The 24956-nt window shown below is 33.6% G+C and overlaps 1 protein-coding gene across 2 annotated transcripts in view; it reads right to left on the reverse strand.

Annotated features, from left to right (window-relative positions):
• Positions 1-24956, reverse strand: part of BMP5 (bone morphogenetic protein 5) — a 124205-nt gene that overhangs the window by 11803 nt on the left and 87446 nt on the right. For both annotated transcript variants that reach the window (XM_024357240.2, XM_518553.6), the window contains exon 4: positions 8428-8622. In XM_024357240.2, coding sequence (XP_024213008.1) covers positions 8428-8622 — 195 coding nt within the window. The remainder of the gene's footprint in view (positions 1-8427; positions 8623-24956) is intronic.

Here is a 24956-nt window from a genome sequence, read left to right on the forward strand (position 1 = left end):
ACAATCCTACCCAAAGATAAGGGGCTTTAGAATGCTACTGTTGCTCTAGCTTAATCATTATCTTCTATACCCAGTGAATTATTCACTTGCATTTACACACAAGCCAGTAGTAAGTACTGTTGTTTATTTTGTAGATATATTAACACAATTTTGTGTTTGTGTGGGTACCAATGTGTGACGCAAGACACCACAAAATAACTCTGTAATGTGTTTGCATAACTCTGCTCAGCAAAGTATCCATGTGGATCATGTAATTAACATCCTCATTTTAGAGCTCCTTGATATAAAAATCTATCCACAAACCTGAATTTGCTAGACACCTCTAAAGGACAGTTCCCTGATGCTTCTTGCTCACTATTTCTACCTCTGACCTCACACTCAATGTTCACTATTTTTGTTAATAGGACCATCAGTCGTCTAGGCCAGAAAATTTAATAAGCTTCTTGATTTTCATTTTTTCCCCTCTGATCCTATATTAAATGGATCCACAAAGCCTCATTAGTTGATCAATTTCACTATTTAATCTAGGTATCCTGTTGGAAGCCCTTTGCACTCTTAGTTGCCTCATACTTCCTCAGTGTCCTCTTCTGCTAACCTTTTCTAAAATAACACTTCATCCCTGCTCCTCTTTGACATCTCTGATATTTTTTTGGCTTATTTTATGGAATTTCTTTTTCTCCTCTGCCTGTACTTACAGTGTTGATGTTCCCCAAGGAGGCTCCATCTTATATTTTTTCTTTCTTTGTTTCCTGTGGCATTTGGTCAGCCTCATCCTACATCTAACAATTTGGCTTATAGCTATGTCTTTTCCCTACACATTCCACTTACTCTCAACACTCCCCTCTCCAGAGTCCTGGGTTATCCACCCTCTTCAAACCCCTGCTGGCCTTGTCCAGTGTGTTTTGGTTCTTACATCTCTCTCTCCAATCTATGATCTTCATTGCTTGGAGTATTATACTAGACCCTAACCATTATTTGAGTTTTCTGTCTCCACCCTTGGCATTCCATTCTGCACTCCATGGCCAAAATTAACTTTTTAAAATGCATATCTGGTTATGATTCTTCTTTTTCCAATTGCCTATGCGAAGACATCACTGCTCCTTATCATCACATACCCTACTCTTTATGATTTGGCCCCTTAATAATTTCCTAGCTGATACCACATTCCTCTCACATAAAAATACATGCATACCCCAGCCATTTGACAATGGCCCATGGCTCTACAACTGTAGAGCCATTTCATTTCTACAACCTGAAATGGTTTCATCCATGTCTGTTAATTCTGGAAAATGTCTATTTATTCTCAGATAAGTCCCTCATGTAGTATTTTGGGCCATATAGTTAATATAGTGCATAGCATATAGTTATATAGCATATAATGCTGTGCCTGACATATAATGGGAGTTTATTTGATATTGAATAAATATTATTTATAAGAAATTATACCCAGATATATTCTTCCTGTGGATTTTTCCTAGAGAGAAATTTAACAACAGACACAATGCCTTAATGTCTACTGGCAAGTCTTTTTTAAAGTGTGTAGTTAATTGCTAATATAGATTAGCCAAATTAGGTTAAAGACTAAAATTTCTCTTGCTTCTAAAGTCTCAAAAGATAAGAAATCCTGTGACCATAGGTATGAGTACTTATAAGAGAGAGTGTGAACTTCTAGTTTTCTCTGATGTAAGAGTCTGAACTCCTTTTGTACCAGTTCTATAAAACCAATTATAATGTTCAACACTTAATGAGCATTTGCCATGTACCACTATTTTAAATTAGTTATATATAATAACTCATTTAATCCTCAGAATTCATGTAATCCTGCTCTGCAAGGCAGGTATAATTAACATTCCCACTTTATACATGAGGAAAAAGTCAGAGAGAGGTAATATATCTTGTGCAAGATTATACAACTAGTAAGTAGTGAAGTCAGTATTAGATATTAAGTGATGGATAGATGATAGATAAATGTATAGATACAGAGAGATAGCTAACGACATATTATATGCATCAACATACTTTTTTCAGGAGGGGTTTCCAGAATTTTTCATGATTCAGGGCACAGATAGCAACTTTTAATATTAGTTACTGTCATAATTATGTGGATTAGAAATATTCTCACTTGTGCAGCATTGCAGGATTTTCAGTACAGCATTTATTTTGAGAGTGCCAACTTGGAAAAAAAGTCTTTTTGGAGTGACATGATTAAATAAACTGATGCCAATACTAAGCTGCGACAGTTGAAAAGAATTAGCTCACATTATTTGAAATATGGCTAAACATTGTTTATAAAACCTGTAAAATATATAATTCATGTAATTAAAAGCATATAACAAAAATACATTCTCTCAAAAGAGATGAGAGAGAGGTTTGTACCCTGTTGATATCAGCATATTAAGGTAATCTATTATGTATGGATTAGGTAAACAAGGGAGAACTTTAGCTTTATTTATGATTTTATTATTTCTAAACACTAAAACACTGTATTAATTATATAATATAAAACATTCAATGGAAATAACTTCAATTAATTATTTTCTTGTTTTGACTAATATCTGTTGTTCCAAGAGGCATAAATTTACATTGTATTTATTAGGCAAGAGATAGTGCCTATCAAATTTGAGAACAAGAATAGAATGTTTCAATTTTAGTAACTATGCATTTTATCTGATTTACAATGCTTTGACTTAAGATTTTTTAAATTGATGATGGTTTGAAAGCAATACACATTCAGTAGAAATCATACTATGAGTACCCACACAACCATTCTGTTTTTCACTTTCAGTAGAGTGTCCAATAAATTACATAAGATATTCAAAACTTAATTATGAAATAGGCCTTGTTTTAGATGAGTTTGCCCAGCTGTAGGCTAACGTAAATGTTATGAGCATGTGTAAGGGAGGCTAGGCTAAGCTATGATATTTGAGCTTATGGTACTGCAAATTTTATTTGGGTTTATTGGGATATAACCCCATTGTAAGTCGAAGACCACCTGTATACCAAAGACTTGCCCTACGAAATCACCATGGATGTAGGCAAGGCCACTACATGATTGGATTATTTTTCAAAGATTCTCAGTATCCAGCATACAATAGCAATCTTTCTTAGCAGTTCTGTAATGATCCAGGACTTGCCATTTGCCCTGTTAATTCTTTTGGATTCTTCATACAGGCATATGTCAGAGACATTTACTGGGGAGATATTGTGAATTTAGTTCCAGACCACTGCAATGAAGTGAACGTCACAATAAAGTGAGTGTCACAATATTTTTTGGTTTCCCTGTGCATGTAAAAGTTATGGTTACATTATACTACAGTCAATTAAGTGTGTAATTGGATTATATCTTTAAAAATGTACATACCTTAGTTAAAAATAATCTGTTGATTAAAAAATGCTAGTGATCATCTGAGTCTTCAGCAAGTTGTAATCCTTTTGCTAGTAAAGGGTCTTGCCTCAATGTTGATACCTGCTGACTGATCAGGTTGGTGATTGCTGAAGTTTGATGTGGCTGTGGCAATTTCTTAAAAGACAACGATAAAATTTGTCACATTGATTGACTCTTCCTTTCACAAAAGATTCTTTGTGTAGAGTGCAAGGCTGTTTGATAGCACTTTACTTTGTGAAGGCCTTCTTTTAAAATTGGAGTCCATCTTCTCAAATCCTGCCTCTACTCTAGTAAATAAACTTATTTAAAATGCTAAATCCTTTGTTGTCATTACAATTGCATTCACAATATCTTCACCAGGAAGATTTTATATCTAGAAACCACTTTTTTTGCTCGACCATAAGAAGCAACTCCTCATTCATTCTAGTTTTATTATGAGATTGCAGCAATCCAGTCATATATTCAGGTTCCGCTTGTAATTCAAGTTCTCTTGCTATTTCTACCACAACTGCAATGATTTCCTCCACGGAACTCTTGAACCCATCAAAGTCATCCAGGAGGTAGGAATCAACTTCTTCCAAACCCTGGTTAATGTTGATATTTCAACCCCTCATAAATCATGGGTGTTCTTAAATGGAATCTAGAATGGTGAATCCTTTCCAGAAGGTTGCCTAGATCCTTCAGGGGAATCACTATTTATGGAAGCTGTAGCATTACAAAATAAATCTTTAAAATAATAAAACTTGGAAGTCAAAATTACTCTTTCATGCATGGGCAGCAGAATGGATGTTGTGCTAGCAAGCATGATAAAAACCATTAATCTACTCGTATATCTCCATCAGAGCTCTTGGGTGATCAAGTACATTGTCAATGGGCAGTAATATTTTGAAAGGAATCTTTTTTCTGGACAATAGGTCTCAACAGTGTGCCTAAAATAGTTAGTAAACCATGCTATCAACAGATGCACTGTTCATCCAGGTTTTGTTGTTCCATTTGCAGAGCCCAGGAAGAGTAGATTAAGCATGATACTTAGGGGTCCAAGGATTTTTGGAATGGTAAATGAGCATTGTCTTCAATTTAATCTCACCAGGTATATTAGCCCATAACAAGAGAGTCAGATTGTCAGAAGATTTGAAGCCAGCCATTGACTCCTCTCTAGCTATGAAAGTCCTACATAACATCTTCCAATAAGGCTTCTTAATCTCCATTAAAAATCTGTGGTTCAGTGTAGCTACCTTCATCAGTGATCTTAGATAGATCTCCTGGATAACTTGCTATAGCTTCTTCATCAATACTTGCTGTTTCACCTTGCACTTTTTTGCTATGGAGACAGCTTCTTTCCTTAAACCTCATGAACCAATATCTGCTACTTTCAGACTTTTCTTCTGCAGCTTCCTCAGCTCTCTCAGCCTTCATAGAATTGAGGAGAATCAGGGCTTTGCTCTGAATAAGGCTTTGGTATAAAGGAATGTTGTGGCTGGTTTGATCTTCCATCCAGACCACTCAAACGTTCTCCACATCAGCAAGAAAACGATTTTGCTTTCTTATCATTATTGTGTTGATGAAGTCATACTTCTAATTTTCTTCAAGTACTTTTCCTTTGCAGTCACAACTTGACAACTGTTTGTTTGGCACAAGAGGCCTAGCTTTCAATCTATCTGGACTTTCAACATACCTTCCTCAATAAGCGTAATCATTACTAGCTTTTGATTTAAAGTGAGAGATGTGCAAATCTTCCTTTCATTTGAACACTTTTAGGCCATTGTCGGGTACTAACTGAACTTATTTCAATATTGTGTCTCAGGGAATAGGGAACCCAAGAAAAGGGAAAGAGATGGGGTAATGACCGATCGTTGGAGCAATCAGAACACACACAACGTTTACTTCCCATCGTATATGGGTAAAGTTTGTGGTGCCACAAAACAATTACCAATAAATATCAAAGATCACTGATAACATAAACCATAACAAATATAATAATAACAGTGAAATTTTGAAATATTGCAAAAATTACCAAAATGTGACACAGAGAAACCAAGTAAGCAAATGCTGTTGGAAAAAATGTCACCAATAGACTTGCTTAATGCAGGACTGCCACAAAACTTCAGTTTGTGAAAAACACATTATCTTTGAAACACAATAAAGCAAAATACAATAAAACATGGTATGCCTGTACTCTATTCTTTTCAACACTGAATATACTCCTTCAAGCAGTATCACGTTCTGGAGGTTTTTTAAAAAATCTTATCCACTTAGTGCCTTTATATCTTCAAGGATAGCTAGCTTAGAATTTAGCTATTGGCTCCATTTTCTTTCCTCTCATACACAAATTCAAAGAAATACCCTTTGCACTGCCTCAACATGAAACAGGAAATATCTTCCACAATGTGTCTGTTCAACCATCTTGCCAAAAACCTGAAGAGGAACAAGCAGTGCCGGGCAGTTTCTGCAGGAAACCTGGAAGTAATGGTTCTATATACCTTTACCTGAAAAACGAAGTTAGTTTTTCCTATGCTGTCAACACGTTAATTTACTCAACAAGTATTTTGGGGACTCCTATTCTGTGCTGGTTTCTGTTCTAAGCTCTCCCACAGGAATATGGAAGAAAAAAAGAACATCGGGAAGTCAGAAGGAAGAATCGTTGAAGTAGAAAAGAAATGTGATAAAGATAGCAGAAATGACTTGGGTTTTAATTCTTCTGTACTAATGGAGATTTTCAACATTTGATAATATGCTTTGCAAAAAACCCAGCAATCAGGCAAACAGGCAATACAACTTTCCTCCCTAACTCCATCCCCATCCCACCCCTTCTTATCCATAGAGCCTTTGCACAATATCTTATTGTAAAATCTTGTTACTATTACAACTTTGTTATTTATATTTGGATAATTTTTAAATTTCACTGGCATTTCAAGTCTCTGAAGTATCAAATTTTCTGTTTATATTAGCATTCCCTTTCCTTAAAGCCTTGTCTTTTAGACCAAATCCTATGAGGATTTTCCCAGACTGCTTTATTACTACCTATTGAAAGGTTAAGTCTTATAGACACAAACCAGCTACTTTCTTTCTTCTTCTTATCAAAATATGAACACACTCCAAAACCATCTACCACATATTTCACAGAAATGGTTGCCAATGACAAAATTTCAAAAAGAAAATATTGGTCTATATTAGAATAATTTTGTACTCTAAATGGTGTTAGGAAACTGGTGAAAAGTTACGTGATTTCTGCTCCATGTGTTTTATTCATCTCTGCTTATAGATGTACATTTGTTCCTTGTGGTTAGGAAGAGAAGATAAATAGAGTTAACCAATAGGGAAAAGGACTTTGATGATTTCAGTCACCGGAACACCTCTGCCAGAGTCATTATGAGCTCAAATAATAAGTATGTGACTTATACTTTTCCCTTTGTAATTTCCTCCAAAATTATTTACTATTCTATTCAAGGTTTAGCAAAACTTTTTCTTAATAAAGTCTGCTACATTAAATTAAAAACATTTCAACCAAACTTAGAACCATTCTACATGAAAAGAAAAATATACAAGTTTGACAGCCTAGTATTTACCAGGAAGAAAAGGTCTTAGAAAGTTATTTTTCTCCATCTTTCATATTAAGTAATTACAGCTTTTTGCCAAACTAAATATCTTGTGAAGATCTTTAAAAAATAGCGTTGTAATAAGGCACTAGTGTCATGCTTTACTAAAAGTGGTTAAATTTCTTTGTTGGAAAATTATTTTAAAACATCACCTTATAAGCAGCATTTAATTCAGTATAATGCAATTCCATACAGAAATCTTCCCTCCTGCTTCTGTTGCTTGCCACACAAATAGGACTTCTAACATGATTCTCCTGGTGCCTACCCTTTAGGAAAAGTCCAATGAATTCCACCTAGTAGTTTTATGGAGCGTCTCTGAGCAAATAAAAACAAACAAATAAAGGTCGTCATCTATTTCTTATCTAAACACTCATGCATGTTTGAGTAATAAATAGCTGCTGTATGACCTGTCATTTTCAAGTAACCTGAGAAAAATGAAGATTTTAGGAATAATGACAAAGACTGTTTGAAGTTAGAATTTCAATTTGCTAAAATAATATATATAGGAATCATGTATCTTTTGCTTATTAGTTCATCCATCATGCCTGGCAGAGTGCTATGCATAAATTGGCCATTATCACAGAAGAATGCATATTTGACAAATAGATAAGTATGTGATACTACATTGAGATGTTCCAGGATGAGTTCCCCCTTCAAATTTATTTTTATACATGAAATCAATTTTTGGACTAAAATAGCCACCATTTTCATCTAACAGCTTACTGTTTGCATCCTGGACTAAACAAGGTACTTCTTGGTATAAATAATACGATTAAGCCACTACAAATTTTGGCAGTTAGATGCTTTCTGATCAATTGAAATTTGATCCCTCTATAATTAACAGATTAATTTGCAAAGACTGACATGAATTGTGCATTCGTAATATTTTGTTGAAAGACTGTGTGTGTGTGTGTGTGTGTGTAGACACACCTGAAGAAAATTATCTAGATAATAGTCCTCCAAATAATGAAAAGATAAATATTTTAATCATTGTCTTCTTATGTCTTTCTCCTGCTAATCTCAGAAAAATAAAACTGAGTAGCATAATTCACATGTATTGACTTAAGTACGAAAGAAAGGATTTTACATTTAATTTACCTGGTTGACCGTCCATTTTTGAAAGGCCCTGAGGAAGTTAAATCAGCAAGTCGTGTAGCTCAGTTCTGGCTAGATTTTGTTGATTAGCCATTTCATAATTTTATTACTGTCATCTTGACTTTAATTTGAACTGAATCTTTCAACATATGAAGGCAACTCATATGTATTTTAAAATGAATTACTGAGTGATTCACTGATGAAACATTCTGGGATGCTAGAAACATCACTGGAAGATTTAATGTACCATCCGAAGGTATACATAGAGGGTAAATTTATTGTGGCTACTTGATTTGCAGCATACGACCCCATAACTCTCTGTGCATAACTGCTGCTCAGGTTTATTCTTACCTCCAACACTGGACATTCTGGAGGAGTCCTGATGAGAGCTGGATTTATTGCGGTTTTGATTTTTTCGTTTGTTGGCTGCTCTCACGGATCGAAGAAGTACCTCACTCGCCTTGAAGAAGGCCACCATGAATGGTTGTTTTGACTGAGGTCCCTGTCTTCCCACGAGACCAGCAGATTTTACGTTGATACTGCGTCCTAGAACGTAATACAAAAGCACTTGGTTTATGAAAAAGAAAGAACAATTACCGATGTGAATGAATTCTGAGGGTACTTTGAAAAGGGGAAAAGTTTTAAAACATTATCAGAATGCCTTCCTTACAGGCCAAGATTCTTATAAATATTGAGGCTTACTATTACAGACAATTATCCATCTATGGTGTTACATCTTGCATCATTCTTCCACCACAGAACACCCTCCAGCTGCTTTCACTCACTGAGAGCTTCTCAGACCTTGAAGTCAGGAATACTATAAATTGGAAGATTTGACTACTCATTCGCCTGGAAATGTCCACATTAAATAACAATTTTAAAAAATATTAGCTATGGGCTCTTCGGCACTAAATGCCCTGTAATTTTCCTTTAAGTTATAAAAGCCGAATACTTGGCAGGGTGTTTCTACTTTCTCCAGCCTATTCGAAGCCTTTCAAGTGTTAATTAGTGCTGATAGCCTTTCCACCTTCACTTCTGGCCAGTGCCCAGCAACCTTTACTAAGCTGCACTACACTTAAAGTTCTTCACAAGTCATTCTGGAAGCCTAGTCTGGGGATGGAGGTCTGCTTTAAGCCGCAGTTATTAAAAGTAGCAGCAAAAACTGCAATTACCTTTGCACCAACCTGATAATTATCACTATGAAGTATTGTGAAATACTTCATAAACATAGAAATTTTGGAATTCCTCCCCTTCTGAGTTTTGACACACCTAAATGTTTACTGAAAGGAATTCAGAAGAGGCAAACCAAGCCTGGAGACTCTCAGAAAGAAGAATAAACAATCCAAGTGAGCTTCAAGACTCAAATTTGCCTATAACTAGCCTGTGTCTCAGACCCTTATGTGTTCTTTGATGTGGTTATATATCAGTGAAAAGGGACACAACAAGTACCAATATAGGAGTGAGTTAAAAGTCAAGGTGCCCTAGAGATAAAGTTAATAAAGTACCTCTCCCATGTGGGTAGTAATAATAATACTTGAAACTATGTCAAATCACTTTGGAGTGGTTGCTGTGCTAGGCATCTTTCTAAGTAGTTTCCATGCATTATTTAATTGGATTCCACAAATGCCCTAGAGTTAGGTATTAATAGTATCCTCTTTTAGTAGTTTTTATTAGGCTCTTCTAATTTAAAATAATCACTGAAAATTATATTTTATATATATGTGAAAAAGAAAACCATTGATATCTGGTTCAATGAAAATCATTCAAAGATGATATTTAACCTTAAATTGTAAATTTGGTTAAGAATTACGTATATCTTATGCAAAGTTGCTACTCTAGATACAGAAGTTAACAATCTTTTAAGAGTAATATATAATGTGGTTTGAAATATGTGCATGATTGACTCTGGCTTGCCCCATGAGAGATGTGCATGTTTTCTTAAAATATTTATTCAGTAAAGACTGTGGAGCAACCTCAGTCCATTATAAAACCTCACCCACCTTAGAAGAAAGGAAAGGAAAGCAAGTCCCCAAAATGGCATCAATGGCATTTTAGCAAATAAACCCTTGCTCTTAACAAAATTTATTTTGGCAGCATAAAAACTTTTGTGTATACTTCCATTGTGCAGAGAACAAGACTGTCAGAAAATGAGACCATGTCGTATAAGGCTGTGCAGCTGTTGAGAGGGACGGACACAGGGGTTCTTCAAATGTGGAGGTATTGGTTAAAAAAAAAAAAGGCTGCATCAATTTAGACAGCATAGGTATCCTCCACAGTTGTCTTACAACCTACTGGGAAAAGTTGTCCAACTCCTACAAGTATTAAAATGGCCATCTGCCTCACAAATGCCACTATACTCAGTTCTACAAGAGAAGGGACTTACAAATAATCAAAGCAGTAAACCTTAAACAAATAAGCGTATAGATTTCTCTTTTAAATGCAAACTTACAGTGGCTCTATGCCAGAGTCTATATTTTTTAGAAAAACTCTATCACTGGCATAAATGAAAGAGGCAGTTTGATTTGTGGTCCGAGCAGTTTCCATTCTACTTCCACTGTAACAAATGTATTAATTCAGCTCAGACTTCCTCCTTCTGGCAGCCCTTTCACTGTAAAAAGAGAAATTAGAAGTTCCAGCCAAATACCATACCTTGAACTGACCCACTTCAATACATAAACACTTTTACAACATGTTTATTCAGGTGTAGCACTTGAAATTGGTTTAAGATGTTTCCAGTGACAGAGAGCTTAGCAAAGAAAAAAAAAAGAACTGAGAAACTTAACTGTTATAGAATAGAATAACTAGCAATCTGTTCTTTAAATTTTTTCTTTTTTTTTTCTGTCTTGGAGTACGACATAAAAAAGTATTTGTCGAAGCTTTTATTTTGATATTTTAATGAAGTGTTAATTTAACAGGAGCTAAATTTTAACTTGTATACATTGATGACTGCAGAAATCATTTTTAATGTATGATCTTTCTAATACTGAAATAGGTTGCTGAGAGATGTTCATAAATGGAATACAATAAAATCAATTTTCCATTCATTACAACACACACTGACTCTTTTATAGTTAAATAAGCACTTAACAAGAAGTTCCAAGTTTCCTTTGGGTTGCCAGGGGGTTTCTTTTGTTATTATTCCAAAGACTTTCAATATTTTAATTTTTATCTGTGGAGAAATAATACGGGTCTGAAGATTTATGTTCTAAAAACTGAAAAGATGTGTGTATGTTACAAATACGGGTTTCTTGGGTTTTACAAAGGTGGATATTGTATGTGAAGCAAAGTAGCCTCCAAACCAATGTGAACTCCCTTTAAAATAACTTTTAATATTATTAAGTTTCCTCTTGGTTTCCTTTTTACTTCAGCAATGGAGTGACTATTAAGATTTCATAAGTTAATGCTTGCTCAGTTACCCTTGGTCTTGAGCTACACCATAGATGCATTAACTATTTGACCTAGTCTTTCAGAAACAATACACTTATATTGATTATGTTGACTAAACCTTTTCAAAGACTGAATAGTTGTTTTAGTAGAAGTACTGAGAGAAACCCAGATTACACCGCATGTATTAAAAAAAAAAAGTAAATTCTTTATAAAACTTTATTTGAACTTTTTAAATGGTATTATTAAACATACAGTATGTTTTAGATATTGCAAATATATAACTGAAGAAGCCTACCTAAAGCATTTTGATTTAGAAACACATTACCTTTACATGTGTGTATCACCATGGATTTAATTTTCAAAGCTGATTCTTGTTTTAGAGTAGTTTCTAGTTGAAAAACATACATAAAGATGAAGCACTGAATATACAGTGGAAATGAAAATGGGGGTGAGGTAACAAAAAGGACATTAAAATAAAGTATGGTAAGGATACCAGCTTGAGCCCAAGCTTAGTCACCTTAGGATTCAGAAACATCCAGGCATAGCTAGAACAGTGATAGATTTGATATCCCAAGGATATATTTAAAGAAGATTGAGCAATTTTGTGGGCAAGAAGTCATCTTAAGAAAAAGATGATCTGCAGTGATTTTTTTTTTAAGTCTATAACTCAGAGTTACTTCTGGCACAGCTTCAATAGATGCATGTTTAACTCCTAGAAAGAAAGGGAATCAAAGAAAATCTAATACATCCCTTTTACCCAAAGTCTCTAAAATACTGGGAAGACAAGGCAGCACTACTTTGGAACTTAGTTAACAGACTGTGACACAAGTGGTGAACAAAGATTCTCTCTATATGAGAAGAATGGCTTCTGAGCAGTTCCACATTGGGTCAGGATGGCAGCAACAGAATGAGCTCCAAAATTATCTTCTGTATTAGTCATCAGCATTGACTTCAAAGAGTAGTACCAGCTCAAAGCTGAGCGGAGCAGCAATCTGACAACACTGGGAGTTTTAATGTGCATCAATAACTATACCAAAGCAAAGCAAGAGACAATGCCAGTGATGGGATAAAGTGGCTCCAATTGCAAGAGAAAAATTCCCTTGTATGATATCCATGTCTTGATGTGGACACTGGAAAGAGGGTAGGGATGTGATCTGCTAAATGGATAGGGTGGTAATAGGAGGTAAAAAGCTTGGTTGCTGGAAGCTGTTCAAGCTTAAACACACAAATGGGAGGGAAGAAGAGACAGCAGAGAGGAGATTGAAAGGGTTCTTGAAGGATGTGCCAACATTTCAGTGATCTTGCTGGTGGCAGTTAGACCCAAAGAAACATTGTTTATTCCTAATTATTTCAGGTTTGGGTATCATATAACACTTGGATTATGAAATGAAAGTGGTAATGACTATAATTGTAGGCATCCAGAGTTTGTTATTGGCATAGATATTGTCTTTTTGGATTTACAAAAACAAAACAAAACAAAAAACAAAAACATTAAATATTTGCTCATGAAAAGTTTTTTTAAGAAATATTTATACCTTGTCCATCTTATTTTCTCCTCAAAATTATTGTACCGGAATCATAAAGAAATAATTTGAGCAGCAAATATATGGGTATATTATTTTACAGTTTTATTAACTCAGTGAACAAAGATAGGATTGGACTGATATCTTCTAAGAAATTATTATTCTATTCATAAAGAGATCAAGAAGGATGTAGATGAGGCTGGAGTGCTGAACTACTAAATTTTGTCATAATTGGGGCTGGAGATTCAATCCTTCTAGATCTGCTACTCTAACCCAAATGACTTCATATAAGTACTGAGGTCAGGGTATTGTGGTCACATTTGCCTAAGAACACAACTGAAACTATTTCAAATTTATAGTCACAGGGAAGGTAGACTGGCAAACCAAAGCTCTATCCCAGACTCACCGGTTTTGTATTTCAGACCACTCCTTTTGGAAAATATGATTTTCAAAATGTTTATTTCTTTCAAAACAGAGTTATTAAAGGAGATTCTGACATAAAACAGCTCTTCAGACACATGTTGATGTTATAAGGATAAGTGGTTCCAAATATGATCATTGAGTTTCCCTCTAGGATACACAGTTTGAAAAACATTCATTTGAGGATTTATCAGAGTCTAAACGTTGATATCACTTTGAGATGTTAGCATGCATTCCAGTTTGTTTTTTTCTCCTCTAAACCCACGGTAATTGACTGCTTAACCCAAAACACCTGTGATGGACCTTGTGCACAAATTATCTTTTCTTCATTTCAAAAAAGGCTCTTGCAGTATCTGTTATGGACTCCTTAGCAGTAGTCAAATCAGTGCATTGTCTCACATCCACACATCTATCTGATCTTCACTTATTTTCAACCTGTGATTAACTTTGATTCTGGTACTGTGAAATTATGGATTATATGACTCTAAATTATACTAGAATTCTACCCTTTTTAGAAACTGATCATTTAAAACGTACAGAATTCACCACCCAGCATACAGAATAAATCATTTTTATATGAGATTTTAAGGAATGTGAGGAAGATAGAATCTTGTCTACTTAAATTCTATATATACTTAAATTTACTATAATCTTAAATTAAGTATATTGTAATCTAGCTACAAATTTCAACTTTGTTATACTTTGATGAAAAATTTGCATCTTTTGTAGTTTTATTGTAAAAGCGCAGACCTGTTGCCAGAGTTAAGTACACAGACTTGAAGTATCACAAACAGAAATTTAGCGTTCCTCCTTATTACTTTCTTGTTTTTCAAATGGTTTACATTGCTTTATAAATTCAAACAAAAATAAGGAAAAGTTGGGATTTTAAACTATTTTTTAAGTATTAAAATTTTCTTTTAACTGTAGAGAACAGGATAAGATTTTTGAGTGATTCTTCACAGTAATTCTGGGGTTCTGTTTAACAAATGAGGTTTGGCGTACAATACCTTGGCTGGACTTTTCTTGTCTCTTCTTTTTACTGACATTTAAAAGAGTAATCTAAAAAAGAAGCCACTTTGCCAGTATTATATATTGATAATTATATATTATTGGTAATGTGTGAAAATCAAAGGAAGGGACAAATGTAATAATATGTACAAACAAGCATAGGATTCTGTGGCTCATAAGTAAAGGGGAAAAAAAAGACGGACTGGAAAAATGAAATCCAGGAAGGGCTATTATTAGTAGAAGTACCCTGACACACTGATATGAACTATGAGTTGAGAGTTTTCTGTGGATAAGAAATGTGCTTATGGCCAGGAATAGTGGCTCACGCCTGTAATCCCAGCACTTTGGGAGGCCGAGGTGGGCCAATCACGAGGTCAGAAGATCGAGACCATTCTGGTTAACACAGTGAAACCCCGTCACTACTAAAACAAAAAAAAAAAAAGAAAGAAACGTGGTTACAACTCCTGGTAACATATAGCAGTAGAAGAAATCCATTTTTCTATATGATTTGGGTATGTTAGGGATAAAGAAGTTTAAAGGGGATAGAGATTTTTTAAAGTGTTGACATTCTTTCTAAAAATTTTGCAGAAGATACTGTCGTGCCCCACAGTTTGATAAAGTAACGGGGCTTAGAAAAGAAACGGGATATTTGGTCAGAAACATTGGCAGGATAACTAAAGTCATGCAGGGGGAGAAACACAAACCCTTGAGAACCCAAGATCATGAGGCTCCAGGAAGTAGGGCCTGAGGACAGAGAAGCTGAGAACTGCAAAGCAGCATGGCCAGAGGTTTGTGCCCAGTTGTGGAAGCTGTCCAGAATGCTGAAATGTTTTATTGCATGGAGGGCAGGACTGAGGTGATGGAAAATGATTAGTTTCCTTCCATGGGACATCACTCTGAAATGAGGGGCTTGCTGTCTCGGGCATGACAAGCCCAACAAATGTGTTTTACTTGGTCCCTATTTTCAGCTGCTAGAAATATGAATCTCACGCTAGGGATTGTAGTTTACCTCCACAAAAGCACTTACTTTTTAATAGCTCTTGTCTTTATATATAGCACCTTTCCCCTGAGGTCCTATGAACTTTACAGACATCATCTGTCACATGCCCCAAAAAGATTGGTTAGCCGTTGGTCTTATAGCCCTCATTTATTTTAAGAAAGTAGAAACATTCTTTTCACAAAATCATGAGAACAGTGAATTATTTTTCTTCTTCTTCTCCAGTTATTATGTGACTTTTTAAAATAAAAATTATACATATCTTAAATGAAAGAATCTTTTCCTTCAGAAGCCTGGGGGATTTTAGTAAAACTATAGGGAAGCAGAATTTCAGCAGAAATCAACCAAAAACTTTAAAAACTCTTTCTTTGTGTTACAACATCAACGACAAAAAGCTTTTAGATGTCAAACACATTTGAGTTTGTTTCACAGCAGTGAAATTTTAGTATTCTGCATTTTACCTATAGTAATTAAAGTGGTCTTTGAAACTTAGTTACTTGGGAAACTTACTGAGTATCTAAAGGAGATATTCTTTTACCAGCTACTATATTATTCCAAATTTTTTTTTTTTTTTTTTTTTTTTTGAGATGGAGTCTCGTTCTGTCGCCCAGGCTGGAGCGCAGTGATGTGATTTCGGCTCACTGCAACCTTAGCCTCCCAAGTTCAAGTGATTCTCCTCTTTCAGACTCCTGAGTAGCTAGGACTAGAGGCATGTGCCACCACACCTGGTGAAGTTTTTGTATTTCTTTAGTAGAGACAGGGTTTCACCATGTTGACCAGGCTGGTCTCAAACTCCTGACCACAGGTAATTCACCCACCTCGGCCTATCATACAGAAAATCGTATTTGTTAAATATTTGACCTTCCCTTTTGATTTGTACATGAACCTATCAAATGATCATAGGCTACTTCCAGGATCTTTGGATCAGTCTAGTACCAGCAAAATAGAAGAAAAATAAATTATTCGGCACCTAATAAAGAAAGTGAAAAAAAAAGTGAACTATATTTTCTAAAATATGCAGTAGAGAACTGATACTGAGATACCTAATGTAATATGCCATAGTAACTACTTCTGCAGGAACACATTTTGAATGCTGCTACCACAAAGAAATAATAAATGTTTAAAATGATGGATATGATAATCACTTTGATTTGGTCATTACACTTTGTACACATGCATTGATACACCACATTGTACCGCAAAAATATGTGCAATATTGTTTCAATTATAAATAAAAAGTAAATTTAAAAATGTGGAGTTTTAGTATTTGGGGCTTATTTTCTTCACATATGAAGGCTGATCATAAAGCATTCTTCTGAGTAGAAGCAAGCAGAATTTTTCTTCACCATTTTTTCATGTATCTGGCTATGGCCAGAAGGCCATCTAGCCTGCCCCACATAAGGGACGAGTTACAAGGTGAAATCTTACACCACCATGATTCCTTGCTGGCCCCCAGAACAAAAGCATCCTGAACCATTTGCATGCAAAATAATAGCTGGTTTCCAAGAGTGTTTTCTTGTGCTCAATCTAGGTCAGCAGTGTCATCTGACCTCATAGCATAAGTACAACTTCCATATTTCTATCAGTTGTGTTACTTCAGAGAAAAATAACGTGAAGAATACTTCTACATATAAACATAACTGGTACCTGAGAGTAATAAGAAGCGTGTCTCAAAGGATCAGGGACATTGGGAATTGAAAAAGCCAATTCAACATTTCTGAAATTAAGAGAGAAGCAACAGCTGCCATGTACTGAAGACAACTATTTTACCAGTTGATTTGTATACATCTTATTTACTCCTCACAGCAAAGCAACTGTTATCCTCTTAAAATAAGCCTCAAAAAAGAGTCAGATTTTTAACTCAGCCTTGTCACACTACTAAAGTAGTATGCTTTTCCTCTAAGTACACAGTAGTCCACTTTTTAGAGATTGGTGGATACTTTCATCTTGGGTTCCTGTATAAATATTTTCACCTTGAGAAGAATGGAGGAAAAATAGCATGTCAGTGGCATACGTATTGTAGTTTCCAAGAATAATGTTATAGCTGCTTCTTTCGTTAAGTTCAGGATCAGACTTTCCTTAGTAAGTAAGTAGGAAGATGAAGACTCAATACTTCTTATTAGCCACAAGAAGGCAGGTGGCTTCCCCAGTTCCTATTCCACTCTAATTGAAACTTAGATTCAATTACTGTCACACTACAGAGAAATTAGCATACATTTTTAAGGAGTGGGGATATATAATTTAATTGTCAAAGTAGTATTAGTCTAATCCAAATTTTGATTGCCACTTCCAATATATACTACTGGATTTGATGGTTAGATGCCTTTGTTTTTTGTTTGTTTGTTTCTGCTTTGGTTTTCCTCTCTCTCTTATAATCTTATTACCGGCATGGCAAAATTTAACTCTCAGCAGTATAGATACACTGTGGTTGCTCATGCCTTATAAGGATTAAAGGTACTCTTTTCTTCTCACTTGTGCTCTCTGCTCAGGATACAAATACCAGCACTACTGCTAGTTTTGCAATATATCTTTGAGAGATATGTCAACAATAAGTTAAACTTAAGTAGAAAGAAAAGAAAAGAAAGAGTCAACTCTAGTGTATGATGACAATAAGTAGTATTTTATATTTTTCATGATCCTAAATTGATATTACCATGAAAATATTTACCCCACAGATCATCAGTTTAGCTAGAGTCTAGAAGAGAAAATATGACAAACAACAAAAACTAAAAAATATTTCTGACTTTGGTATTTGTTTGGTAAGACTGGTGCTCTATAGTTACTGTTCTGAATTAGGGAAAATCAAAAACAGAAATACAGATGTAGCCAAGCACTTCTGAACCCCTTTTCATTAAAAGAAACCTTAAAAATTAGTAAAATATATATTTTGCCAGATAGTGAACCACAACTAACTCCTGTTTGTAACTGCTTACTTTAAATCAATAATTTTAAAACCTTTTTTCATATATGTTTTTTAGTTGCGATGCTGAACTTTGGATAAGCAAACTATGTTAACCATATGGCTCTCATTCAAATATAAATAAACTAAATTAAAACAAAAGCTAAGGCTTCCGAATTAAGTTATTGTGATCTGCCAGTGTAAGATGTTCTTAAGTATGATCAAACCTGCAATTCTCCCCTTACAAATGTTACCTGCTTTGGGACTTGAAGAAGAGAACTGTTGTTTCTTAGTAACTAGACTATGCCAAACGTTTCAGATATTATTCTTTTTAAAATGTTTACTGCTATGTAATTATCCTAAGAGGACATAACAAAGAGATGCAAGTCTTCAAAAGAAAAAAAGACTATTTTTAAAATATTGTTTATACAATGTACATGATAAAACAGCAAAATTTAGTCTTTCAATTTATTATTGAATATATTCTATAATCAATAACTATAAAGAGAAATTATTTTCTACCTAAGAATCATCATACAAGACTAAATTAAGAAGAGGGGGTTTGTTATCAAGTTCTAAATAAAAAGATTAAATTTGACTAAATTACATGTTGAAGTGAATCATCAGCAGATGAAAAGTTTCTTTTTCTCCTTTCCTATTTATTAATTTATCAAATTATAATTACACAAAGAGACAAAAAACATTGAAAAGGTTGATTTAGAAAATAAAAAATGTGACAGAATTACTGTTACATATTGTGGACCACATCACAATTAAACTCCAGGCAGAAAATATAAAAACCCAAAAATAATTCCCAACAGATACAGCAAAAATTCAATTCTCTCCCTTATAATCATTTTTAATGGCATTGTTTTATTTGGAAATTATAACAATACAATTATTTTTCAGTTCAGAATTTATAAAAGACTAATTTAATTTGTAAGAGTCAGCATATAAGAGGGTGGCTCTGAAAACAAATCATTTTCAGATTTATTCTTAAGCTACATTTACTCGTGTACAAAATGGGTTAAGAAGAAGTAGATATTTCATTTAAAGAGCTTAGCAAAATGGTTAACACTGAGTAAGCTCTCAGCAATATTAGTTTCCACTAATGTTATTTATTTGATTTCAGTTGTCCATCACAGGAAATGCATGGTTTAAATTCTTACTGAAAATGAATTAAAGATATACCTAGAAAGTTAAACCTGGATTAACTATGTAGAATTTAAAAATACTAAATATTAGCATGAAAGAACAAATTGATATTGGCAAAAGGTATTGCTGAAATCAGCGTATAAAAAAGAGGATATTTGTGTAGACAGAAAATAAGTTGATAAGAAGAATGTTTGAAAATACATGGAGTATATTTTATGAAAATTCTATATGGCTAATAAGAGAATTAACGAGATCTCTGGTTGAACCAAGTAGAAATTTAACAGTGATCTGTTATTTATGTTCAGTTACTCCTGCCATGAAAGACATTTTGCTCATTTGTATGCAGTGGGCAAATGACAAAAAACTAAAGCATACAGGGAAGATTTATGTTCTCCGATGTGCTTTAAGACATTACGCGAGTTAGAAAACCCATGGGTCACAGCATTTGTGGGTTTGGAAAATTAACAAATACTGATTTCAGACCCCAAGGGAAATCTATGTCATATTTATTTTCAGTAGAAATCTAGTCATGTTTACCATAAATGTACAGGAATTCTCAATGACACTTTTGCTAAACATTCACATTAAAATGACCAACATAGTTGTTTCTCTTAGCCACATCTTTTAAATATTTCTCCAAGGCTTGATTTCTTGAAAAAAAAAAAAATTCAGAAAGTAACACATGGCCATAGATAATTTATGTTTTGATGTTTTTGAAATTTGATGAAAAAATTTGATAAAAGTAGAAGGCACTCTAAAATGTTATGGAAAAATTTAGATTGAGTTTTATGTTTTGCTATGATACTAAAGCATTTAGTATGGCACTTAAAAAGAAAATACAATCCTGCTAAATGCTGTAAAAAGAACTCTCTAGAAATCTTATTATAGATTTTCAACTATGAATTTATATTTGATCCCTAACACAATTACTTGAGAATGTGTATATGCCTGGGTATTCCATGTCTACACACCCATGCATGCGCACAGAAAAACATGTCTAACTTTCTCGCTTCTCTTTACCAGTTTCTCCATCACTATTTTTATACCATATCTTAAGTTGGGGTTTGAATGTAACTGTTTAATACCAGCCTCCTCTAAGACAATGCATTTCCATTCACTGTACCCTCTCTACATATAGTGTTTTTTTATACATGAATATAATGCTTAAAGTATACATATATGCTTAAAGATTACAATTGGCGTACCATTCCATGATGCAGCAAGGTTGTAAGTGACTGTAGAAATTACCTGAAAATTTATATTATGCTGTATAATTCCTAGACAAGAAGTCAACTAAATAGTGAATTCCTCAAGTCACATAGAGCTTATTCCTCACAGAACAAACAATTCTAAGGCCATTGGCTTCCATTATTCAGGCTTTTTTTTTCTTTTGTAAAGAGCCCTCAGTTTGCCTTTTATGCACATTGATTTAACTTGTGGACTGTAGAGAAAAAGTTCAATTTTATTTATTAATTTCATTTCTTCAGGTACTGGAAGATAACTATTCTTCTGCTGTCCTCCTAATTTATTCTTAAATATTAATCCAGAAGTCAAAGCTAATTATCCTTAAACATTAGACAATACATAAAGAACTACTTATTTATAACAATATTTATCTAGAGCAAATCATAAGTGTATATCTTCTTTTTTCCTTTCAGAACCTCCAGCAAGATATGTGATTCTTTCAGTTTCTTGGATATAGATACTCTCTCATTTGTTTATTTAAAACCAATTGTCATCACCATAAATTCAGCAAAAGGGGAGCCATATGGTTTTATGAACAAAAATGACTTAATTACTTCAAAAGATAAGATTCAGATAAGAGAAGGAAATATTATCAAATCTTAGAATGTTTAAAAGATCCTCAGATAAATGGACATAATTCAACTTTTTGAACTTAAATAAATAATAATGAGAAACTGTAGTCAAAACAGCAGGAGAAAAAGAAAAATATCACCCTTGATCTTTGAATTTCTTCTGCTACTTATTAGCACTGTCAGCTGATATTCAGATTACCCAGCCATATAGATCATCTAACCTTTGACACAGATAAATTAAACCTCTGACAACACAGAGGCTTAATTTGGAGCTCTTTCCCTGAGGTAAAAACGACTCTCTTAGGGATACGAAGAATAACACAACAAACTTAGGCAGATACTTCCATTTAAAAATAGCAGATTCTAGGACTTACTAAATTTAAGTAGATATTATATTAAGAACTCTGCATTTCTCACACAAATACACTTAAATTTTATAAACATAAAAGAATATTCAGTTGTAAATTATATCTTTGTTTAATATATAATCACATGTGGACTTTAGATACTGGAATATATGTTTCTAATTAGGAATATACTGCAATTCAAAAGATGTGGCAATTTTGGAAAAACTGAGTTTAACAGAATACATTTAGGAAATATTACTGGATATTTTAATTTGGAAAAGAAATGTTATCAGTACGTTAAATTACTGTGCAGGTAGGAATGAAAAACAACCCAATGTTGAAGAAAAAGATGAATCCTGTTCTTTGTTAACATAGCTGTAACAGTTGTCAATTACTGGGAATGAACAACAACAACAAAAATTATCACAGGTTGAAAAGGAGAGAACACAGAAGCATCCTGGGTAATGAAATGCAAAATTACCCACTTTCAAGATAATTGTCCTGATAACAAAAGACTTTATTTGAAGTTTGCAGAATAATATTGGTGAAAATAAAAGAAGATTAAACTGTTGGTACTTTTAGAAAATCTCTGATTTTCTAAAATCTAAATCTCAAAATCTAAAATCTCAGCTTTCCCAGCATTTTTTGGGAAATACCATTTACATGGTGGCGATTTTATGTGGTTTGCTATAAACATCAGCACAACATGTATTAGGGACCATTGGACCCTACTCTTTATCAAAGACTACTAATATTTATTTGATCTTGTGTTCTATGAACATTAAAATCCTGCTTGTAATTCAATTATCTTTGTAAGAATCCATTCTACTGTTTAACGCTTACTAATAGGTTTACTAACTCAAATACTAGTAATTTGTCCTGAGGCATTTTAAACAGGAGTTTTTTTATGCTAATGTTGGCCAGCCTTTAATAAATTAGCCCCATATATAATCCTATTGCATTACGAAAAGCTTGTTTCCCTTATTTTCATTGATTAAATTAGTAATCTCCAAAAATATGTTGTTTTTCTAAGAACAAAATGGGTTCATTTCTGTTGACTTCACACCGTAGATTGAAACAGGTTAAAACTTTCTTATTAGTAATTATTTTATCAATCAATGTTATTAAACATGAGCTTAATAACATAACTGCCTATATACTCTGCTGTCAACTCAAAGTTTCAGAATATATATCAATCTGACCTTTTCCCTGTGGACTATCACTTGTGAATTTATCTAAAATGTATTTAAATCATCTGCAAAACCTCCACAATAAAAGAACTAGTCCCAAGTTAAAGGAGTGATAACCAGAGCTAATGTAAGTGAAAAGTCTGTGCAATCTCTAGTCCAATTTATCATACAGAACTTTATTTGTGCCCTACCATGTGCCAGCTACTATCATCTAATACAACTTCACATACCTTGTGAGGTAATTACTATCACACTCATTTTATTGATGCAATGGCTAGAATGGTAAGTATTTTATCAGAGCCCAGATTTTAATCTAATTTTCCTAATGATTTCTTTTTAAAATGTTTATTTCCAGAATGTAGCTATCTGTTCATTTATCCTCCTCATTTAAATATCAAAACTTTAAATTCTAAGTTACTGTAAGCAATGTTTCTTTATTTTACATTTAAGTATCAGTGATCATATAATTTAATTTGACAGTTTAATACCTCTGAAATCTTTTTTTTTCTTGATTTGGGTACAAAATTTAGTGAAACTTTAAACTTTCTGACTTTAAACCTGAAGTTTTACCTTGATGTGGTTGAAAATTATGCTGACTTTGTTTTCAAAATGGCTCTTAAGTCCTACTTCTGAAAAATAACCTTATAATGTTTCTTGGACATTAAACAACTCTGACAAAACAACATTTTGATGACTTGAATACAAATGAATCAGAAACATACGGATTGAATTTTTCTTGATGTATAAGCAAGTTTGAATAGAAAGAAAAAAAGTCACTGGCAAAATTCATTCTGAGTATTGCCAAACCGAAAATGTCTGAAAACATAGGGCTTTTTAAAAGACATTCTAATGAACCCCAAAATGCTATCTTTGTTTTTCAATCTCTAAATTATTCTATAAACCCAAGTTTGAAAAAAAGAATTAATCTACTTGGAAGGCTTAAGCTATATAAAGCATCAAATAACGGAAAATTATAGTGTTTGGGGGGAAAACTCAAGTCTTTAAAGTTAGATTAAATTGCTATCTGTGTAATAAACTATGTGCATATGTGTATAGGAAAAATCATTACTGTAGATTTATTAGCAATGTTAATAAACACCTAGTATGTCAGTTAATTAATGTATCATTATAATGTAGGGAACTAGAAATCTTACAATAATTTAGGACAGATTTAAGCCTACTCATTTGCTATTAAAAACAAAAATAGAATTTATTTTATCATAGAGGTTTATTAACCACCATGAGAAAGTGCTTGAGAACTTTAAAACCAATTTTGTAAAATTGGATATAACATCTTGTCTGGAATGTCTAAATTTTGCCATTAAGAAGCGGCAATATATTTTTTCATTTGCTTGCTCATATGTTTGTATTATTTTGCTGAAACAAACATATGGAGCTCTGAGAATTATCTATTCAGCATGAAAAAATAATAAAATATTCTTGAACTCTCTTGCCAAATCCATTGCAGTTCATTTGTCAAATTTCTAAAAAGAGTATTTCATAAACTGACATAATTTCCACAGGCTCTCTGAGGAATCAAAATGCTACTTTTGATTTCAGCAGCCTTTTGATTCCCAAAATATATTTAGACCTTTTTGGTATTTTTTCTTCACAGGGGCAGGCTAAACAAAATTTAATAATACACATCACTGACTTTCTCCTTTCCTTATGATTTAAACTATTTAATTTCTGTATTGTGGTTTGCTCTACAAAATTCTGATCCTATGTTACATTAAACTGGTTTAGTTACTAATTCCAAAACTCACAGTTTGGAATGTCTTCTTAAGAGGAACATGTTCAGTGGCAAGTGAACTACAAGACCTTTTTAATTACAAACTCACTCAATTACCATTCAAGACATTTTCAATACCTACGACCTGCATTGTGCCACGCACTGAGGGTACAAGTGCGAATCAGTGATACAAGTCCCATGACCTCATGAAACTGACATTCATTCAAACCTGTAATCACAGTGGTGTTACTGTGATTGATTAAAGTAGTAAGTTTAGTTCTTTTTTATGGCTCACGATCAAGCTACAAGAGAATATTACATTTAATTTAGATTTCATATTCCTTACATGATTTGTTTACAGATCACTTGCCTAATAGCATCTGCAATCACATTTTATACATGAAA

This window comes from Pan troglodytes, chromosome 5 (assembly GCF_028858775.2).
Source record: "Pan troglodytes isolate AG18354 chromosome 5, NHGRI_mPanTro3-v2.0_pri, whole genome shotgun sequence".
Lineage (NCBI taxonomy): Eukaryota > Metazoa > Chordata > Mammalia > Primates > Hominidae > Pan > Pan troglodytes.